Genomic DNA, 19,304 nt, shown 5'->3' on the forward strand with positions numbered 1-19,304 from the left:
GCCTGTCTTTAAAGGGTTTGTTCAGGCAGACATCAAGCGGTTGTAGAACTGAAGTTAAGCCTCCAGGTATTACAACCAAAGTAGTTTTCATATTTTTGGCCACATTTTTCACCTCATCTGTCTTGTGTGCCCTGAACATGTCCCAAACGAGCATAGCAGGTTTCTTGAAAAGTGCTCCTCGTCTCTTATTCCATACTTTTTCCAGCCATTCAATAGTCTCACTTTCATCCATCCATCCATCCCTTTTCGTTTGCACGTATGATGACACCAGCAGGAAATTTCATATTTTTAGGCAAAGTTTTTCTTTTAAAAATAACAACAGGAGGGAGCTTTGATCCATTTGCCAAACATGATAAATCCACCGTAAAATGGATTTTTTTCGTGGCCAGTGGTTTTAATTAAAACTCTTTTTTCACCGACACAGGTTACTGTTCTGTTGCTCAGGAGATCAAATGTCATCTGTGTTTCGTCCGTATTTCCTATTTGTGACAGTTCAAATGCATATTCCTTTTGATATTTTATAATAAACCTTTGGAAAGATTCGATTTTTTTTCTTCCAGATCTCTCGGCAGGTGTTGCGCTATCTTTGTTCGCTGACGAAGACAGAGACTATGATGGTTCATGAAGCGAGTACACCAACCCGCTGATGCGACAAACATTGATGGCTTTACTGACTTGTATTTGTCGTCTTTCGACATTTGCAGAGCATGCAGACGAATTCCAGTTCTAGTGACAATGTACCCGTTTTGTCGACATTCAACAACCCAATTATTGAGATCTTTCTCCAGCTCAGGAAATGAAGCGCACCTTGTTGGACACTTTTTCTTGCTTCTTGGCATGTCTTTTAGTGTTGTTTTATTTTTCGTCATTGTCTTACTTGCTTCTCATTGATACAGAATTCACGAGCAGCGGCGCAATTATTGTTTGCTTCTGCATGCTCAGCAACTTTAAGTTTGAACGCTGCGTGATAAGTAGACCTTTTTCTTTTGATTTCACTGTTCATTTTAAATACTAGTATGAAAATAGATTACTATTATTATTGTAGTTATAGGTTTTGTAGGACTTTATATAGGAATGTCACCTGCTTTATCACTGTCAAAGTATTATTGTTCTTTGTTTATTTCAAAGCAGCCTTGTAGAGTGGCATGTCTGTGGGGATAACAGGCTATTTCAATTTTTAGAGATTCCATCGATTCTGCACGTTATATTTTCATATTGTCTCGAGACTTACGAGGTCCATTGGTAGAAATGCATGAAGAGATCAAATTACACAGTCGTGGACTGACACCAGTGCTATAGTATCATCGTTCATTGTACTTTTCTGATTGGCTTGTAAGTCATAGCATTTTGTGAAATGCCTGGGTCAAATGTCATGCAGATCTGCAGCACTGCTCTTTTAGTATTCCTTTCAAGCCAATCTAGTCCACTAAACAAGCCTTTGCAACTTTAAAAGGCTGCAGTATTGACATTAATAAATTGGGCGGCAAACTTTGGCTCCCAGCCTGTCACGGTAAGCCGCTGGCAGGTTGGGACGTTTTGTTTACCTAGAGCATCTGAAGGCATGGAGCCCCTCAGGTCCCTGTGGCCGCGGTTCTCCGTTCCCAGCCAATGGGAGCTGCGGGATGAGGAGCGCCACAGGGAGCTGAGGGGCTCCATGCCTGCAGACGCTCCAGGTAAACAAAACTACAGTGTCTTAGATATTCAATGCAATGATTCCATAGAGTTTAAAATCATCAGATTTTGGTGTAGACCCGTTTATAAGCCGACCCCTGCTCTTTAATGATGCGTCACTGTTTTAGCAAAAATATTCGGCTTATGAACGAGTATATATGGTATATTATAAAAGTGTTAATTAGGTGGGAAATGTTTATCATATTAAAAGTATTTATTTAATTTAAAAATTCATTCTTGTCACAGAGAATTTCTTTAAACTGTTCTTATTTTGCAGAAACTGCCAGAGGGCAAAGGAGCACAAGATAACTAATAAATGTTAGACATAGATATAAGTATTGTATGCGGTTGATGATGGATAAGTATGTGTAGATGGGCATCTTTGAGACTGAAATTCTGTAACCTGCTTCTAAGGTTTGTTCAAAGCAGTCAATCAAGTAACTTGTTTTTTCCCAGTGTACATTCTTCTCAGTTCCCTGGTATTTCTGGTTAAGGCAAATTGAAATACATTGAGATTATTGCTCTAACTTGTAGCCTTTTTTCCAGGTATTCACCAAAATTCTGGTCTGTACTCAGTAACCCACATCAACCCCTTCTGAAGCTGAGAAATAGCCCCTTTGAGCCTTTCAGAGAATTTAACTTCTGCCACTGGCCAGACGCAGAAACTCAGAAAGATCAGAGAAAACAAGGTCCAATAAATTGATTATTTTAAAAGAAAACAAATACATTTAAAATTTTAAAATGTTAGTGGAATTGAAGATTTTCTAGGTGGCTAAAAAATGGAATTATTTGAAAATTTATCCTAGAATTTTTCTTGGTGAACTACCGGTCCACAAAATATTCCTTAAATAACTAAAAGAAAAGTAGAGAATGCATGTTGACTCTACAGAACCTCTCTGGCACACCACACAGCAGTAGAAAAAATAACCTCTTCTTTCCTTACCTGGTATCTATCTGGGTACTTATTTGGCTCCATCACTGCCGTGTCTGAGCACCTCCCAAATATTTAAATATGGGGAGTGTGGCAGAGAGGGAGAAGGATGAGCAATAATCTCTCTGTTTTTTCTTCTTTCCTAGCTTGTAGCAGAAATAGTTTGCTAGTTTACAAGGGTTTGGGGGTGAGTTGCTGGGGGTGTAAGTAAAATTATGAGGAAAAGCTAAGTTGAAGAAATGAGTTGTGTATTTAGTTTTTAAAGTTTTGAGGTTTTGTAGCCCTTCTGAAGATAGGTAAGCTCCATAATCTAGATCTGGCTCCTGTGAAATTCCATTATCCACATACTCGTAAGCCTGCCCTGTTGATCAATAGTTTCATTGTTCTGGTGGCACATGGCTGTCATGGGAAGTTATGGTAACTAAGGGATAGCTGACCTCCCAGGTAGCTAGTGACAGTCCCTGGAGGGCATTCAGTATCAGGACATCCCTCTACTCAATGGAGAGTAAGGGGATAAAATTCTGTATAAACTGTGCATTGTATCATTTGTGTAAAATATTTATACTGTAATATTACACATAATAATCTGGGCCCATTTCTGCAACCCTCACTCTGAGTAGTGCTTGCTCACGTGTATGGCTATACTGCATGTATTTTGACCACTGATGTGATTAGATACTACTCCATGTGAGTAATGGTTACAAAATCTGTCCCTGTATTTCATCCTATAGTTATTAATTTAAGAAACACTTGTAACTTCCCCTGGAAGTCTGTCCCACAATATAACCATATAAGAAAAATTTTAAGGGCTGAATTGTATTCTCAGATCTGCCAAATGGATCTTTAAAATTTGACTAAAGTATCTCCATTTATATTTTCTAACCAAGATAGTATTATTCCCAAGATCTATATGTTATCTGCATGTGGCTGCACATATTTAGGAAAAAGAGAAAATGTGGGTGGATTAGTCTAAAACATGTTTCTTTGCCTAGTGCTCTCTAAAACAGGAAGATGCTGACCATGTTTCATGTGTACATATAATAATGCCAACACTAGATGGAATACCAGTTTGTGTATGTAATTCACTTAGGGGCCAAATCCTGAAACCTTTGTGCATGTAAAAATTCCCAGTGAATTGAGAAATTTTGGATATGCAAGGAATGTATGGTTGGATACTAGCAGTTGTCTGTTTACATGAGTATACACCTAATTATTCAGAGATCATAGAATCATAGAAGATTAGGGCTGGAAGAGACCTCAGGAGGTCATTTAGTCGATCCCTGCTCAAAGCAGGACCAACCCCAACTTAATCATCCCAACCAGGGCTTTGTCAAGCTGGGCCTTATAAACTTCTAAGGATGGAGATTCCACCACCTCCCCAGGTAACCCATTCAAGGTCATCACCACCCTCTTAGTGAAAAAGGTTTTCCTAATATCCAACCTACGCCTCCCCATCCAACCTACGCCTCCCCCACTGCAACTTGAGACCATTGCTCCTTGTTCTGCCATCTGCCACCACTAAGAATTTCATGAGAATCAATCTTTCATTAGGAAAGTAACTCATAAATACAAATGAAAAACATTTTGAATGAAATCAATCCACCCTGATCTTTAGTGTCTAGTGAGGCCAGACGGAGACCCTCATTGGCTAGGAACATCCAGGGAGCCAGTAACAAATTCCAGTCGTGTTAGCATCCAAGCCTCTATAATCCAAGGAACATCTGATGGCAGCGGGAGACAGAGGGGCACTGAGAATTTCTAACTCATGATTGCAAACACAGAGATGTGTTATTGGCTTTGAATGGGGGACAAGTAGTAAATCCTTGCCCCAAACAACAATCACCCATTGTCTTTTTGAGCTCAAGGGCTCTAAAACTCCTGACGTGCTCAAATCTCTCTCCTGCTAGGACTTAGAGAATTTTCTCCATCCCCATGATACAGAGGTAAAGAGAACGGAAGTGACTTAGCTATGGTCACACAAGAAGGTCATGCCAGAGCTAGAAAGAGAAGCATAAGAAAAGAGTTGTATCAAAAATGTTTTGCATTTAAAACTAACTGATTTCTTAAACAAAGGAAATGTGAGGTTTAGTTAGTGAATTGAAATGATACATTCTGGTCACCACGTGTTTCAAGATGTATGAACGAGTAGATCCATAGATTATCCATAGATTGAAGGAAGAAAACAAGTTTGCCTGTTTTGTGAGCTCCCAATGGTGTTCTTAAATTTCAATGAACTGGTCAATTGAATGGAACTATTTGAATAAACTGAGATAAACTGTTCTAAAATAATATTATGAGAAATCATGTGAACATGTTAGAATTTCTGAAGGATTATTGTTCCTGATATTATTCAGTGCTTGTCCCAAAATGGATATATTGTACATAGGGCAGTTAGATACATGCTGATATTCATCCCATACATATTGTATAATTCCCCTGATACTGAAAGAAGTTATATCATTGTATAGTACTAGACCCTTTCTGCAGTATGGTGCATATCACTCAGAATATCAGATGCCCACATCACAAAAGACTAATACTTCATATAAAAAGTAATAGTGCTTGCGGTTTACTGTGATACGTCAGACGTCTTGTTGCATTATGTTATGTTTCACTTCATTACGTTTCACTTTATCATATATCTGCATCACTGTTATTTGCGTATCACTGTTTGTGTAAAGCATCTGCTCATATCTCTCTGGTTAGATAAGCTAGAATCAAAGTCTGCAGCTTGAGTGGTATATTGTTTTTTGTTTTTTAAATGCTTGAAGTTAATACAGCAGTGTATATTTACCACGCTTTCTGTCAGTCAACCAGCAGTCTTGAACTCTTCAATAGTGGGACATGATGCTAAATCATCCAACGTCTAAGCTATAAGCAGGTTCTGGCAACTGGGTTTACATATCATATGACAATATGGACAGTAGTACAGTGTGTTATAAAATGTTCTGTGGGTTAACTTGTCTGAGACATGTCTATTTCTTCCCTGACAGTCATGCTACATGTCAACAGTGCATACCACGCACTTATTAAAATTACAGATGCCACAGCATAATGAGATTTTAGGACAACAGATAACTGATATGAGAACAAGACAATAAGAAACATTATTCACTAGCAGTTCTTTTCCCAAATAATTATCCTTGTATAACATGGTCTGTTAGGAGAAGGATTCCCTGTAACCTCAGTGAATTGTGTGAGACAATAAATCCCATCATAGTGTATGTCTCAGAAGCCCAAAAGAATGAGAAAATAATGTATCCTGACAAACTCAAGGAAGCCTTATAGACTTCAAACTGAGAATGCCACCTATATGTCTGCTCAGACTTGCTGAAAAACCTTCTAAGAGTCACCTTTGGTCAATGAATTAGTTCCTGATCCCACCACCATCAATATAAATGTATCTCCACCACCACACATTTGATAATGCCTTGCTTCATATCACATATGGGTAAGCTGTCTGTGAGTTCGTGTTGATGATATAGGATCCATATGGTTTACAGGGATTACACAGGTGAGATGATTGGAAATCTTTCATTTAACGTCATTGTTACATCCTGTCAATGATGCTAATGGTTACTGATCATGTAATGATTATTAAGAGGGCCAACGTATTCTACTGGATTGTGACGACTGCAATGTTAGCTGTATTTTTGTCCCTTTTTGACCTCTCTGAGTGCACCCTCCTTTCAGCTGTCAGGCCTTGTTTCTTTACCTTTCCTGAGGTGGAATTCCATAGTATTTCTACTCTTTGCCCAGGTCCTGTTCTACAGTGCCCTGTGTATCAACTGTACTTAGCCACCAGGTACAACTGAATATGGGCGCCTGTGGGTTTTCTTTTTGGAAGTCTGTGACCAGTTGTGTATATAGTGACCAGAGAGTCTTCTTAAGCTAAAGTATTGTTTATTTTGCAGTAAGAACAAAGCATTTAGAGACAGGATTTTAAAACAACAAACACTATTTGCATGGCTAGCTTACCTAAAGACTTACCATCCCCTGGCAATCTATGCAGGCTTAACTTTTCCAGACATCCCAGCAGATACCTGTGTCTTAGTCTGGTTCCCCAGAACAACCCATCCTCTGTCTTGAGAGAGTGTTCTTTTTTTAAACTCTGCTGTAGTTCTTTTGATCTCCTGCGTTCATTGGACTCTTCCTGTCCTGCTTTGAACCAGGTTTGCAAGTCGGTGAGGAAAAATATTCAAAGCTAATAGTCTTGGCACTTCCCTGTAACAAGCATCAAGTGTTTGTGGAGAGGTGGCCCTCTTGAGCCATTCTTTCGCTTCCTGCCTGTTTTTTCTAGACAGCCTCCTGTTGATTGGAAGCCAGTGTAATCAAACCAAAAAACCCCATCCCTATATACTTTATTTATGAAGTATCACAGAGTGTATCCAAATCCATCACAAGGTTATTGAGGTAATAGAGACATTGGGAGGGTGATAGCAAAATGAATGTGAATTTTAACCCCCCCCCTCAAAAAAAAAAAAGTTCCAGTAAAGTGACTGAACTTAGGAGTGGAGAACAGGGTTTTTATGGATAACCTTAACGAAGTCTTAATTTTTAAATTTGGTGTCCAGATACCCTGGCGATAGGCTCATTAAAAATAACGATGAGAGGTGATAATCAAGAAAAGGTTATATATCTCCCACTTGTCTAGGAATAAGCAACAGATCTTTCTCTATCTCTGTCTCTCTCTCTAACACATTTCACAACATTGCAATTACAATGTACTTTTGTAGGTATGGTAACTAAGTTCTGAAGGTGAGTGTCCATGGAATATTAAAGGTCTCCCCTATTAGGGGCTGCCACTTTTGTGGCAGAGACCCTGACTATGTATCTTAGCTACTTATATGGGCACCATCACCATAGTATATGAGCACTTCCCAATCTTTAATGTCATTCTTTCTTCATCCTGTCTATTGTTTTTCTCCAGAGGCAGCAGATCATATTTTGACTGGCCTGTGACCACACAGGCTGAAAATGCATTTGTATTAACATGCCGTGAGGATTATGCTTCAAGACAAACCATTACATTAGAGGAAATGGTGTTATCAATGGTTGCAGAGGCAAGAAAATGTAGATTTAGATGCAAGCAAGATTGAGCTTTAATGTCCTAGACTATATACATCAGCTGTCCCACTGGAATCCATAGATAACTGGCTATCCTGGTAATTGATGATGGATGTGAAGACTGCACAATAATAGTCTGTGTCTCATTTCCTAAGTCAAGAAATGGATCTCCAGTTCAACTAAGATTGCGCAGTGCCACAGTCATTTATTCCTGGTAAATGAAGAGACAAGTAAACCTGTCTGAATGTCATCTACATTTGACTTCCTTTTGTTTTTTTTCCTGCTCATTTCCTAGTCTCTCTAGCTCCCTTAGTATTATTTCTCTCTTCTTACTTATGTCTGCCATCTCCCAATTTTGTAGAATCTGTGAATTTAATTTATACACAGGTAACATGCTACACGAGTCAGACAAATATCTCTGTTTAACCACTTTGGGCTAGTACTATAATATTCATATACTATAGCAACCAGGACAGTTTAGAAATTTGCAACAGAAACTGGTAACTTATGCTGCTAACAAGGGTTTCTAAAATGTTTCATATTTTAAATGCTGGACTTCTATAATTTGGAAAGAAATGCTATTGCCTGTGAAAGGAAAGATCCCACTAAATAGATAGATAGATATAACAATTTGCACTGAAGTCCGTGGGGTTTGTAAGTGCTCAGGACTTCTGAAGACCAATGACTTCAGTGGAAATTATACATACTCAGTGCCTCTTAGGATCAGGCCAGTAGGGTGTTATATTAATTCTACTTGTGGATGTGATGTATGGAGACTCGTCTTTCCTTACTTGCTCCCTCTTCAAAATGGAGAATGACCTTGATCATTTAGAAGGGAAAAAATATTTTCTTTTTCACTTTAAGTTTAGATGTTAACTGATCAGTGATATCTGCAAAAAGGTCATCCAAAGCTGTTTGCTATACCTCTATTGCTGATATTTTCACTGGTAGTGGCCAATGGTCAATGCTAAAAGTTAAACACAAAATAATTTAAAGATGTGTAAGAGACAGGTTTTGCATTTCTACTTCATCATTTTGACCCAGGTCAAATGTGGGAATGCACAGACATGACATTTGGAAAATTATTTGAAAATGAATGTATTTAAACCCTCATCTCAAAATGGATGGGTAAGAGAAATTTCACACACTTACATAATGGAGGAGAAAATCCACACCAGGAGTAACCATTTGAGTGTACATGTGGCACTCTGTTAGCTAATCAATAAACATGAGTAAAGGAAAAGAAATAACCTTCCTCCTGGATATAAAACTGGATATCAGATCTTAATAACAACTACTAATTAATAGCAGTAATGTTAGATTAAGAGAGTTTCAGTATACTTCTGTGATCGTTCTTGTACAGTACTTCAAGTCTGGTTACCACTGCTCATTCCTTATATATATATATATATAATCAGTTTATCTCTTGATAAATATATTTTGTACTATTTCACATTGTTACACTGACTATATTAATAAATTTTTTTTTTAAAAATCCTAATTTTATTTTCTATCTAATAATGATGTTACTCAGATCCTCTAAATGGGGTAGAAGTTGATGTGACTCACCCAGATGTGATCAGGGATCTGTATAATGCAGCCACTTAATATTATTCCTAAATTCTACCTCATATTTGCATGTTCTAGTTCTGGAGTTTGAGGTGGCACAATAACATATGTAATACTTTGCATTGTCTTTGAATAGGATTCAGAATTCTGATTTGACCTGAAACTTGTCTAAAGAATATCTAATTCACAGTTTGCAATTTCAAGGTGAAGTGAATGAATATTTATAATTTAAGAACTAAGTTTAGGCACTCTCCTTCCCTCTCCTCCACCTGCAACAGCATAAAAGAGCACACAGAAATCTAAAGCTGCTTGGTAACTGCATTGCTTATGCTGTTTTAGGTTTTAGAAATGTCTTTCAGCTGCAATATAGGAAAAGAAATCTGAGACCTTGGTGGGTTGTGAAGAGGATGTTTCTTAAACACTCTTGGTTTAAACTATGCATTTCCCCCACAGATTACATATTTTTATTAAAAGTATGGACTCTTGATGTTTTATTCTCACTTTCTTTATAAGAATTTAATTTTCAAAGAATTAGCCTGCAGTACAAATGTTGTAATTGAAGCCAATTTAACAAGGTTTCAATTTCACAACTTGTGTCATAAAGTCTTGGTTTTGGATCCTAACACTGTGGGTCACATCCTTGGGATTGGCTGTTTGTTGCCTGGCACAAATCAGAGAAGTGTTGGGGGACACAGCTGGTGGGCCAAGGAGTAACTTAGCCTCGAAAGGGCCATTCTGGCACCTGAACCCACAGCTCAGCAGTTCTCTGACTCCCCTTCCCCCCCTACCAGTCATTCCCTGTTGTGCTGGAGTAAAGTGCTCAGTAATGGATGCTATAGAGCAGGGGTGTGCAAATTCCGGTCCTGGGGCCACATCCGGCCCTTCAGACGTTTTAATCCGGCCCTTGAGCTCCTGCCGGGGAGTGGGGTCTGGGGCTTGCCCCGCTCCAGCCAGGGAGCGGGGTTGGGGGCTTGCCCTGCTCGGTGCATACCGTGACTCCACACAGATCCCGGAAGCAGCAGCATGTCCCCCCTCTGGCTCCTACAGGTAGGGGCAGCCAGGGGGCTCACACACTGCCCCCACCTCAAGTGCCACCTCTGCAGCTCCCGTTGGCCAATTGCGGCCACTGGAAGTTGCAGGGTGGCGCCTGCGGATGGGGCAGCACGCAGAGCCGCCTGGCTGCACCTCCAGGTAGGAGCTGGAGACGGGACATGCCGCCACTTCCAGGAGCTGCTTGAGGGAAGTGCTGCCCAGAGCCTGCACCCCTGACCCTCTCCTGCGCCCCAACCCTCTGCCCCAGGCTTGATCCCCGTTCCGCCCTCTGAACCCATCGGTCCCAGCCCAGAGCTCCCTCCTGCACTCTGAACTCCTCATTTCTGGCCCTACTCCAGAGGCGCACTCCCAGCCAGAGCCCTCACCCCCTCCTGCAACCCAGTCCCCAATTTCCTGAGCATTCATGGCCCGCCATGCAATTTCCATACCCAGATGTTGTCCTTGGGTCAAAAAGTTTGCCCACTCCTGCTGTAGAGCCAAAATAGCTGGTTCGAGTGTTTTTTCTACAGTGGGTAGCCAGCTATACAAGCTTTAAAGCTGCTTTTCAAAACTGGGGTAGCAAAAATAAGCCTTAGCCAGGGCCCAGGGTCTGACCCTGTCTGCCTATGATCTCTATTATTTTCAGTGGTTTTACTCTTGTTTTATATGAATGTGATTGAAATGAATATCAAGCCAAGGGTTGCTAGCCCTCCAGGATTGTCCTGGAGTCTCCAGGAATTAAAGATGAATCTTAAAGATAATGTCATGTGATGAAACCTCCAAAATTGGCAACCCTAATCAAGCCAGGCTTACAGGTAGTTTAAATACCAGGTTTTTCGTGGTAGCTTAGCAGCTGCTGATAGAGGATATATGGTTTAGTCAGCTTTGAGGGATCGGCAAGGAAAGTTCTCATATAGATTATAGGGTTTTTCCCCCTCCTTCTTTTGGAGCATCTTGAAAGTCATAATTATACAACCAGTTGTGATGCATTATGCACTCCTGACCTTTCACTATTGTATAAATCTTCAGGGATTCCATTATTTTTGTTCCTGAAAGTATCCTTTTTATCGTAGCACAAATTACATTTTGGAGAAATAACCAATAATACATTGTGGTAATATGTGGATGAGTGGAAGATTGATCCTGTTAGTATGTTTTTCCATTGTCTGAGATATTAGAAACTTGATTATTTCATTTAGAAGTGCTGCTCCTATAATCACAGCCTCTACACTACTATAATCAAGTTGAGGGTAGTACTCTAATAGTGAAACCCTACTTCACATCCAAGGAGGAAATCTTGGATTCTAAATATAAAATCTATTCTGTGGCTTCCACATGCACAGCATTTAGTTGTAAATTTCATGAACAAGGGTAACATCAAAAGCTCTCAACACATTCAATGAAACTTCACGTAAAATATGTACAAGCAAACTGAAACATCATAACAAGCTGAGCAAATTAGGTCTGTGACCTACTATTCAGTTTAGAATGAGGTATCAAATAACCTCACCATCTGGTGTTATGTGATGCAACACACATAGGTATAAACTTACTGTCTTATCTTCCATGGAGTCTGAGTCAGGGTGTAAGTAGTATGACAGATTTGTTTAGTCATATGATAAATCACAAACAGGCTTAGGTTTGATGTTTCATTTGTTTGGGGTTACTCTGGAGTCTTGGAATTACCAAACTGTGTGTGTGGATGGTCCACTGAATTGCATGGGTGAATTGCAAGGAGGTGTGTGTGTGTGGAGGTGTGTGCATGCATGTGCCTGCTGACCTTAATATCAAAATTCAGTAGCTAAGCTACACTTACCTATCTCAAGCTAACTAATTTTACTGATCACCTGAAACACGAACAGTAATGGGAAGGTTAATGAGGATTGCAATTCTCCCGACAAAAGTAAAATGAGAATTAGCAACCTCTTTTTTTCAATTGAAAAGGGTTATCAGGATTTACCAATTAAATTACGAAGAGCCTTCAACTCTTTGTGGGATATCTGGGTCTGTCACATGAAAGCAATAGACTGCCAAAAACTTCTGAATGTTTTGGCATCTAAAATTGCTTGTCAATTTGTTTTTCTAATTTGACAGTCACTAAAATTAGTCCTTTGGGCTGCTTCTACTAATGAAGAAATTAAAGCATCATTGATATAAAAGTCATCAGTGCATTTTTGCTTATTTGATGTTTTTAGTTTTTTATTTAGTTTACAATCAGAAGCTATTAGAGTTTTCATTCGTTTTATAACATTATGAAGAAAATATTGAAATGTCAGTACTACAGTGTATTAGAGTAAGCTAGGTAAAGGAAGATTAAATACTATAGAAGTTAACTGTAAGGGGTAAACTTGGGGGACCTTTATATGTCTGATGCCTTTTGGATAGTTTGAATGGCATTTTAAAATGACTCGGGAAGTTCAAAGTTACAGTACCTGCTATCTTAAATAATAACCAGTGCACTTTTTCACAGCGAGCAGTCAGCTGAAGATCTTGCAAGAGTACCTGTTAATTCTACCAGCAATATCTTGAATAGGCTGTTGCTCACTTATGATCCCAGGATAAGACCAAATTTCAAAGGTTTGTCATATTTAAAAGACATTTTCTACCTTTTCAAGTTATTAACATTTCCGCACAGAATCTGTGGAAACTAGATTTCTGGAAAGATATAGGATTACATTTCTGAAAAAGGGGTGGGGAAACAGCTGAAAGATATTTACCCTTTTTTAGCCAATGGATAGATAGCATATGAATATTTCATGCTGCTAACACATGGAGTATTTTTAGGGATTTTTTAATTAATAGCTTTTTAAAATTAAATTATATGGTTTTATTTAGTATTTGAATACTGTTTTCAAGGCAGTGTATTTTTAAAACATTAAACAGTTTTACTTAATTTCTTTTAAACAGGTTCTTGTCAATGATCATGAAAATACTACAGAATTTAGGCCCTATAGTGTTAGTATTTCTAAAGCACACAGAAATTATAATTCCCTTAAATCTGTGCTAAGCCCTATTGCTGCATTTTGGAAATTAATGTGGTTCGTATGCTTAAGTACATGCCCTTAGCAGCTATCACTTCTGTGCTGTTATAATAATGACAGGAGTATATATCCTCTAAATAATATGTGAGAACTCTCACAGCTGCATCTTAAGTTTTCCAGGAATGAGATTCTTTCTAAAAAAAAACAATTTTTATTACACTACTTGAACTGCAGCTTGTGAGTGTGGCTTTTGCCACATTAAAAATCACATATAAATATGTGTGTGTAGGTATATAATTTTAACACACAAATACATAGTATGAAGAAAACTATTCTGGAAAGCTATAATCTTGATTGTGCTTTTGAGGAGAGTGCTACAGATATGCCATTACCACCTTGTCCTCAAGGTAAAGACTTTTCCTCTTCCCCATGGGAAACAGTTCTTCAGATATATCTACTCAACTCACTTTATAAACATATTAACCCCGCCCCCCAACCTCAAATACTGTAGATTCATAGAAACTAAGGTCAGAAGGGAACATTATGATCATCTAGTCTGACTTCCTGCACAACGCAGGCCACAGAATTTCACCCACCCGCTCCTGCGAAAAACCTCTCACCTATGTCTGAGCTATTGAAGTCCTCAAATCGTGGTTTAAAGACTTCAAGGAGAAGAGAATCCTCCAGCAAGTGACCCGTGCCCCATGCTAAAACCTGGCGAAAAACCTCCAGGGCCTCTTCCAATCTGCCCTGGAGGAAAATTCCTTCCCGACCCCAAATATGGCGATCAGCTAAACCCTGAGCATATGGGCAAGATTCACCAGCCAGATACTACAGAAGATACTTACCTCAGAAGAAGCCTCACTCCTTTTTGTTCACTATGGAAGCTTACTCAATTATTTTCAACAGTAGGCATTGTCACAGGGGTTGCATGTCCACCTAATAGGCTACTTGATATTCAGCAATAGGTAGTAGGCATATAGCCTAAAATCTTATTGCCAATATTTGATTCCTTCTCTCACACACACTCCCATTGCCAGCAGTCCAGAAAGAATCAGGACTGAAGAAGAAAGAGGAGAAATGTTACATCAATTCAGAAGGAGGCGATGTGGGAAGAAGAATATCTTCTGACAAGTGATTTGCCCACGTTAAAATATTTCTCAAGCGTGACTGATTTACTTGGCTTGCACATAGACCTGGCCTAAATCTGCAAGGTACTGAGCACCCTCAATGGCAGTGAAGGCGTTTGGAGTTGAGGGCACTCAGCCACTTGCAGGAGGGGCTCAGCATGGCATAGTATCAAGCCTGCACATAAAGCAGAATCTACACTTTCACGAGTCAGTCTTAGCAGCATAAATTGGAATAATATTTGTCAAGGTTCCTTCCCCACTCTGAACTCTAGGGTATAGATGTGGGGACCTGCATGAAAGACCTCCTAAGCTTATTCTTACCAGCTTAGGTTAAAAACTTCCTCAAGATACAAACTTTGCCTTGTCCTTGAACCCTATGCTGCCACCACCAAGCGTGTTAAACAAAGAACAGGGAAAGAGCCCACTTGGAGACTCTTCCCTCAAAATATCCCCCCAAGCCCTACACCCCCTTTCCTGGGGAAAGCTTGATAAAAATCCTCACCAATTTGTATAGGTGAACACAGACCCAAACCCTTGGACCTTAAGAACAATGAAAAAGCAATCAGGATCTTAAAAGAAGAATTTTAATTAAAGACAATGTAAAAGAATCACCTCTGTAAAATCAGGATGGTAAATACCTTACAGGGTAATCAGATTCAAAACATAGAGAATCCCTCTAGGCAAAACCTTAAGTTACAAAAAGACACAAAAACAGGAATTCCATTCAGCACAACCTATTTTACCAGCCATTTAACAAAAGGAAATCTAATGCATTTCTAGCTAGATTACTTACTAACTTAACAGAAGTTCTGAAGAGCATTCCTGATCTGTTCCCGGCAAAAGCATCACACAGACAGACAGACCCTTTGTTTCCCCCCCCCCCCAGCTTTGAAAGTATCTTGTCTCCTCATTGGTCATTTTGGTCAGGTGCCAGCGAGGTTATCTTAGCTTCTTAACCCTTTACAAGTAAAAGGGTTTTGTCTCTGGCCAGGAGGGATTTTATAGTTCTGTATAGAGAAAGGTGGTTACCCTTCCCTTTATATTTATGACAATATTAATTAAATAAAGTGAATATTCGATTCTGAATCTGAACGTTTCCCATGCTGTCAGACCTTATTTAGGACACAAACAAGATTCCGCCGTCCCTGTCCAGGTTGCTGGAAAGGCTACCTTGTTGTGTCGGCCTATTACTCAGCCCCCAACCTGGAGGACCAAAGGACTGCTTTTCATCAGGTCCCTCTCTACCGTTTGACCATCCATCTTGAGTGACCCCACCAGGAATTAAAACTCCCACCAGCATAGCTCTCAGGGTCATTGGAAACACAAGCTGCCCCATCATGTCAAGTTGTACTCTTCACGGAAGAGTATATAAGAACAACCTTCAGATGAAGAAGCTGCAAAGGGCCATTTTTATACCCCAACACAACCACCAATCCCTTTACACACTCACACCAGACTTGCAGAAAGAACAGCCGGTCTGGAAAATCTAAGCAAATATGTCAGTATAAGTCACAAATCAGTGAAGAGACCCGAAAGTGTATGTCTTTCCTCTGTACATATGTTGTCTGTATCCATTACACTATATACAGGGGCTGGTACTAGATTGTGAGGTTAGTGATAACACAAAAGCATTACATTTGTAAAAGATTTGCAAAAGATTCCAATTTACTATTCATGTAGTATTTTAAGCTTAGAGATGTGGGCTGAGGAATTTTTCTAGTTTGTTATCACCAGAATGAAAATAATTGTCATAATTTTCATTTTAATGGGAGCAGGATTGGACACCATATCTTTAATCTAGCAAATGTATATTAGAAGATTAAAAGATACTGATGGCCTGATTCTTGTCTATATTTCAGTGCCAGAGCATTGTTAAGTGCATTTAAAAGAGGCCCTAAAGTGGGAGTAATTCAATTTAAGGACCCAGAATGATATAAATGGTCAGTAGCTCACAAGAGAATCAGGCCCTAAATCTTACACTGTGCATTTTCTATTTTTTTTCTTTAGGAATTCCAGTCGATGTAACAGTCAACATTTTCATTAACAGCTTTGGATCAATCCAAGAGACAACGATGGTAAGTGTGAAATTTGAATATTTGCATACAAAATTTCTTACTAAGTTAAACTAAATTAAATCTACTTATCCACAAAGAGGATTGTATCTTGTTGTTCATAAATTGTGAGAGGTTTTATTGTCTGATGGATTCAAGGCCTAAAAAATGACAAGGAGTCTAGTGGCTTCTGAGAAGTGTGAAATGTGGGTCTTCCTTGCTTAAGATATTCAGCTCAGCAGGAGAATGTGTATTAGTGTGAGGTCAGTGACCTCCCTGAGACACAGTTTTGTCACTTATGCAATCTTAAGGTGAATGTTTGGCCCATAAATGAGACGCATAGAAAGGTGATCATGCCAAGAGCAGAAGGCTGTGTAGTGTACAAATTCTTAATTTTCCAGGCACCTGAAGATATGAGTAAGCACAGTGGAGGAAGGTAAAGAAATGCAATATCAATGCACAGTTGATCACACGTATACCCATGTTTGTTACCCAGGATGAGCGAAAGTAAATTGAGTATTGATAAAAGACAGATGGTAATGATTGGGAACTCCCTACTACAGTAAGTCATTTTGTGACTGTTGTAGTTTTTCTGAGTGCCAGCGTGAGAAGCATTCTCTTATGGACATAAAAGTTGAGGAATATTCAATAGCTTAGTCCTCATTGGACCCAATGACATTAGCAGAAGTAGTGTGAAAGACTTGCATTTAAGTTTGAAAAATTTGGAATTTGGTTTAAGAAGGGAGAGTCTAAATTTAAAACTTTTCCATTTATCATAGTCTGTTCCAATTTTATGCTCCCTCCCCTGCCCCATCCCACTGTTTGGATTCATATTCAGTAGTCAGCAAATGCCCAGGCCAACTATTTGGTATCAGGTCAAATACCAATAACCTACATTCATCACACCCGTGTGTGCGCATCCTATATTGCATTTGCTTCTCTTGTTGCCATATTGCATTATTAACTCACTCTCTCTGTGTTACTGCTTTTCAGGTTTTTCCCTCACACTGAATATCTTCTTTTGGATTATTTCTCCCCAGAGATATTAACATGCTTTTTTCAAGATGAATCTAATTTGTGTGTTTTGCTCATTTTTTAAATCCCTTTAAGTCCCTTTTATATTATATCTCTGTCCTCATTGATGTTTGAAACTCCTCCCAGTTTCCTACAGGATTGCAATTTCATCTGTGAATTTCATTAGTATGACATTATTTCCTCTCCTGTATCACTCAGGAAGATTTCATTTAAACAAACTGGATGTAACACAAATACCTGTGGTAATCCACTGGATTCCTCCCCCAACTCAGTCCTGCTATTTTCAGTTATTATTAGCTTAGTCATTCAGCAGGAGTTGATTTGAGTATACATTTTAGGAGACACAGTATCAAGTACTTTATTAAGGCCTATATACCCCTGTCATATATCTACTATTTTCCTTACATCCAGTTTTGTGGCTCTTTCAAAAAAAAAAAAAGCAATCAAGTTTGTCAGGCAAGAGTTTTCCTTTATTAAATCCTCACTGCATATTAACCACGGTTCCACTATCTAAAGCCACGATTCTTAAATATGTGCCAAAAGTTAGGCTCCTCAATCCATATTCAAACATCTAACTAAACAAGGATCTGTTCCGAAGCCCTTTGAAGTCACTGGGAATCTTTCCATTGACTTCAGTGGGCTTTGGATCAAGTCCTTAGTTATGTGGTTTTTCAAAGGTGCTGAGCACCCACCAGCTCCCTTGGGAGCTCAGCAGTTTTGAAAATCAGTCCATTTACTTCAGGCTCTGATTTAGGAAAACTTCCCTGTTAAGAACAATATGTAAGCACATGGACTACAATATAAATGTTAAATAATAATAGTAAAAGCCCATTTTGATGTCAATGGAACTTAAGCATGTGCTTAAAATTAAGGACATACATAAATGCTGTCTTAAGACAATTTCAGTGGGATTGCTTAAGTGCTTAAAGTTGAGCATGTGTGTAAGTGTTTGCAGGGTCATGGCAGTAAGACCTGACTTTAGGCACCTATATTTGAAGATTCTGGACATAAACTTTTTTTGTTTGTTTAGTAAGGAGTAAGTAGGGAACTTGGATGGATTTTATTGCAAAGGATAATAAATATATGCATTGTATTATAGGAAAGTGTAATTGAAACAAAGAATGTAAGTGTGCTCAAAACAACCTTAGGTTTATTTCTGGGGAAAAGAAGATTGAGGGATAAATGTGAAAAAAGCAGGAAGGTAAGAGTGAGATAAATGTTTAACGTGTCAGGTATATTAGGCCAGATGGTCCTTTCATGTTTCTAAAATTTATTGAACACTTTAAAAAGTGACTTTTACAGAGGTTTCTTTATGATTCTCCAAGGACCAAATGGTAACAAAACATTGATGTAATGGATGTGCCTGCAAAAAAAAAAATAAAATAAAAAAGCCTTGCAACCAATTTGTGCACAAAAATCATGTATGGTTATATGAAAATTGCTTGGCTTGAAGTATATTTATCTAGTTTGATTATTCAACTGAGGTTTTCTTGTGGGTCCAGCCTCTACAGGTACACTTAAGAACTTGACACCAAAAATGAGGTATCAGGGTTAGGGTGAGGAAAGGTGAGGGCAGGGCTGGATTAAGGCCTGGAAAGTATAGGCTCATGCCTAGGTCCCCTGCTTTGCAGTCATCTGATTACAGCACTTTCTGCATTAATTTAAAAGAAGAGTGAGCTAGAAAGTTTCTAGTCCTCAAGGTTAAAAAGTAAAGCTTTAAACAGTGTCCTGAGTGTAACCAATGCAGTGATGTCTGCCTGAGTCTGCAGACAGCCTGAAACAGTTGCTTGGAATGGGAGGAACTACCCCTTCCATTTCAAATTTCAGTGGGCTGTTA

General features: G+C 39.0%; 1 protein-coding gene and 1 long non-coding RNA gene across 7 annotated transcripts in view; one reads left to right on the plus strand and one right to left on the minus strand.

The window, feature by feature from the left end:
- LOC142071898 (uncharacterized) overlaps positions 1 to 19,304 on the minus strand; it is a 124,712-nt gene that overhangs the window by 39,127 nt on the left and 66,281 nt on the right. The gene's annotated exons all lie outside the window — the stretch shown is intronic.
- GLRB (glycine receptor beta) overlaps positions 1 to 19,304 on the plus strand; it is a 72,178-nt gene that overhangs the window by 7,368 nt on the left and 45,506 nt on the right. For 5 of the 6 annotated variants that reach the window (XR_012668112.1, XM_075127765.1, XM_048847509.2 and 2 more), the window contains exons 3-4: positions 12,741 to 12,847; positions 16,389 to 16,456. Coding sequence is in view for 5 of the 6 variants with exons in the window: in XM_075127765.1 (XP_074983866.1) it covers positions 12,741 to 12,847; positions 16,389 to 16,456 (175 nt within the window). In the remaining variant the exon portion in view is untranslated. Of the gene's footprint in view, positions 1 to 1,948; positions 2,086 to 12,740; positions 12,848 to 16,388; positions 16,457 to 19,304 lie in introns of all 6 variants that reach the window. The other variant, XM_048847505.1, reaches the window with a different exon arrangement.

This window comes from Caretta caretta, chromosome 4 (genome assembly GCF_965140235.1).
Source record: "Caretta caretta isolate rCarCar2 chromosome 4, rCarCar1.hap1, whole genome shotgun sequence".
Taxonomy (NCBI): Eukaryota; Metazoa; Chordata; order Testudines; family Cheloniidae; genus Caretta; species Caretta caretta.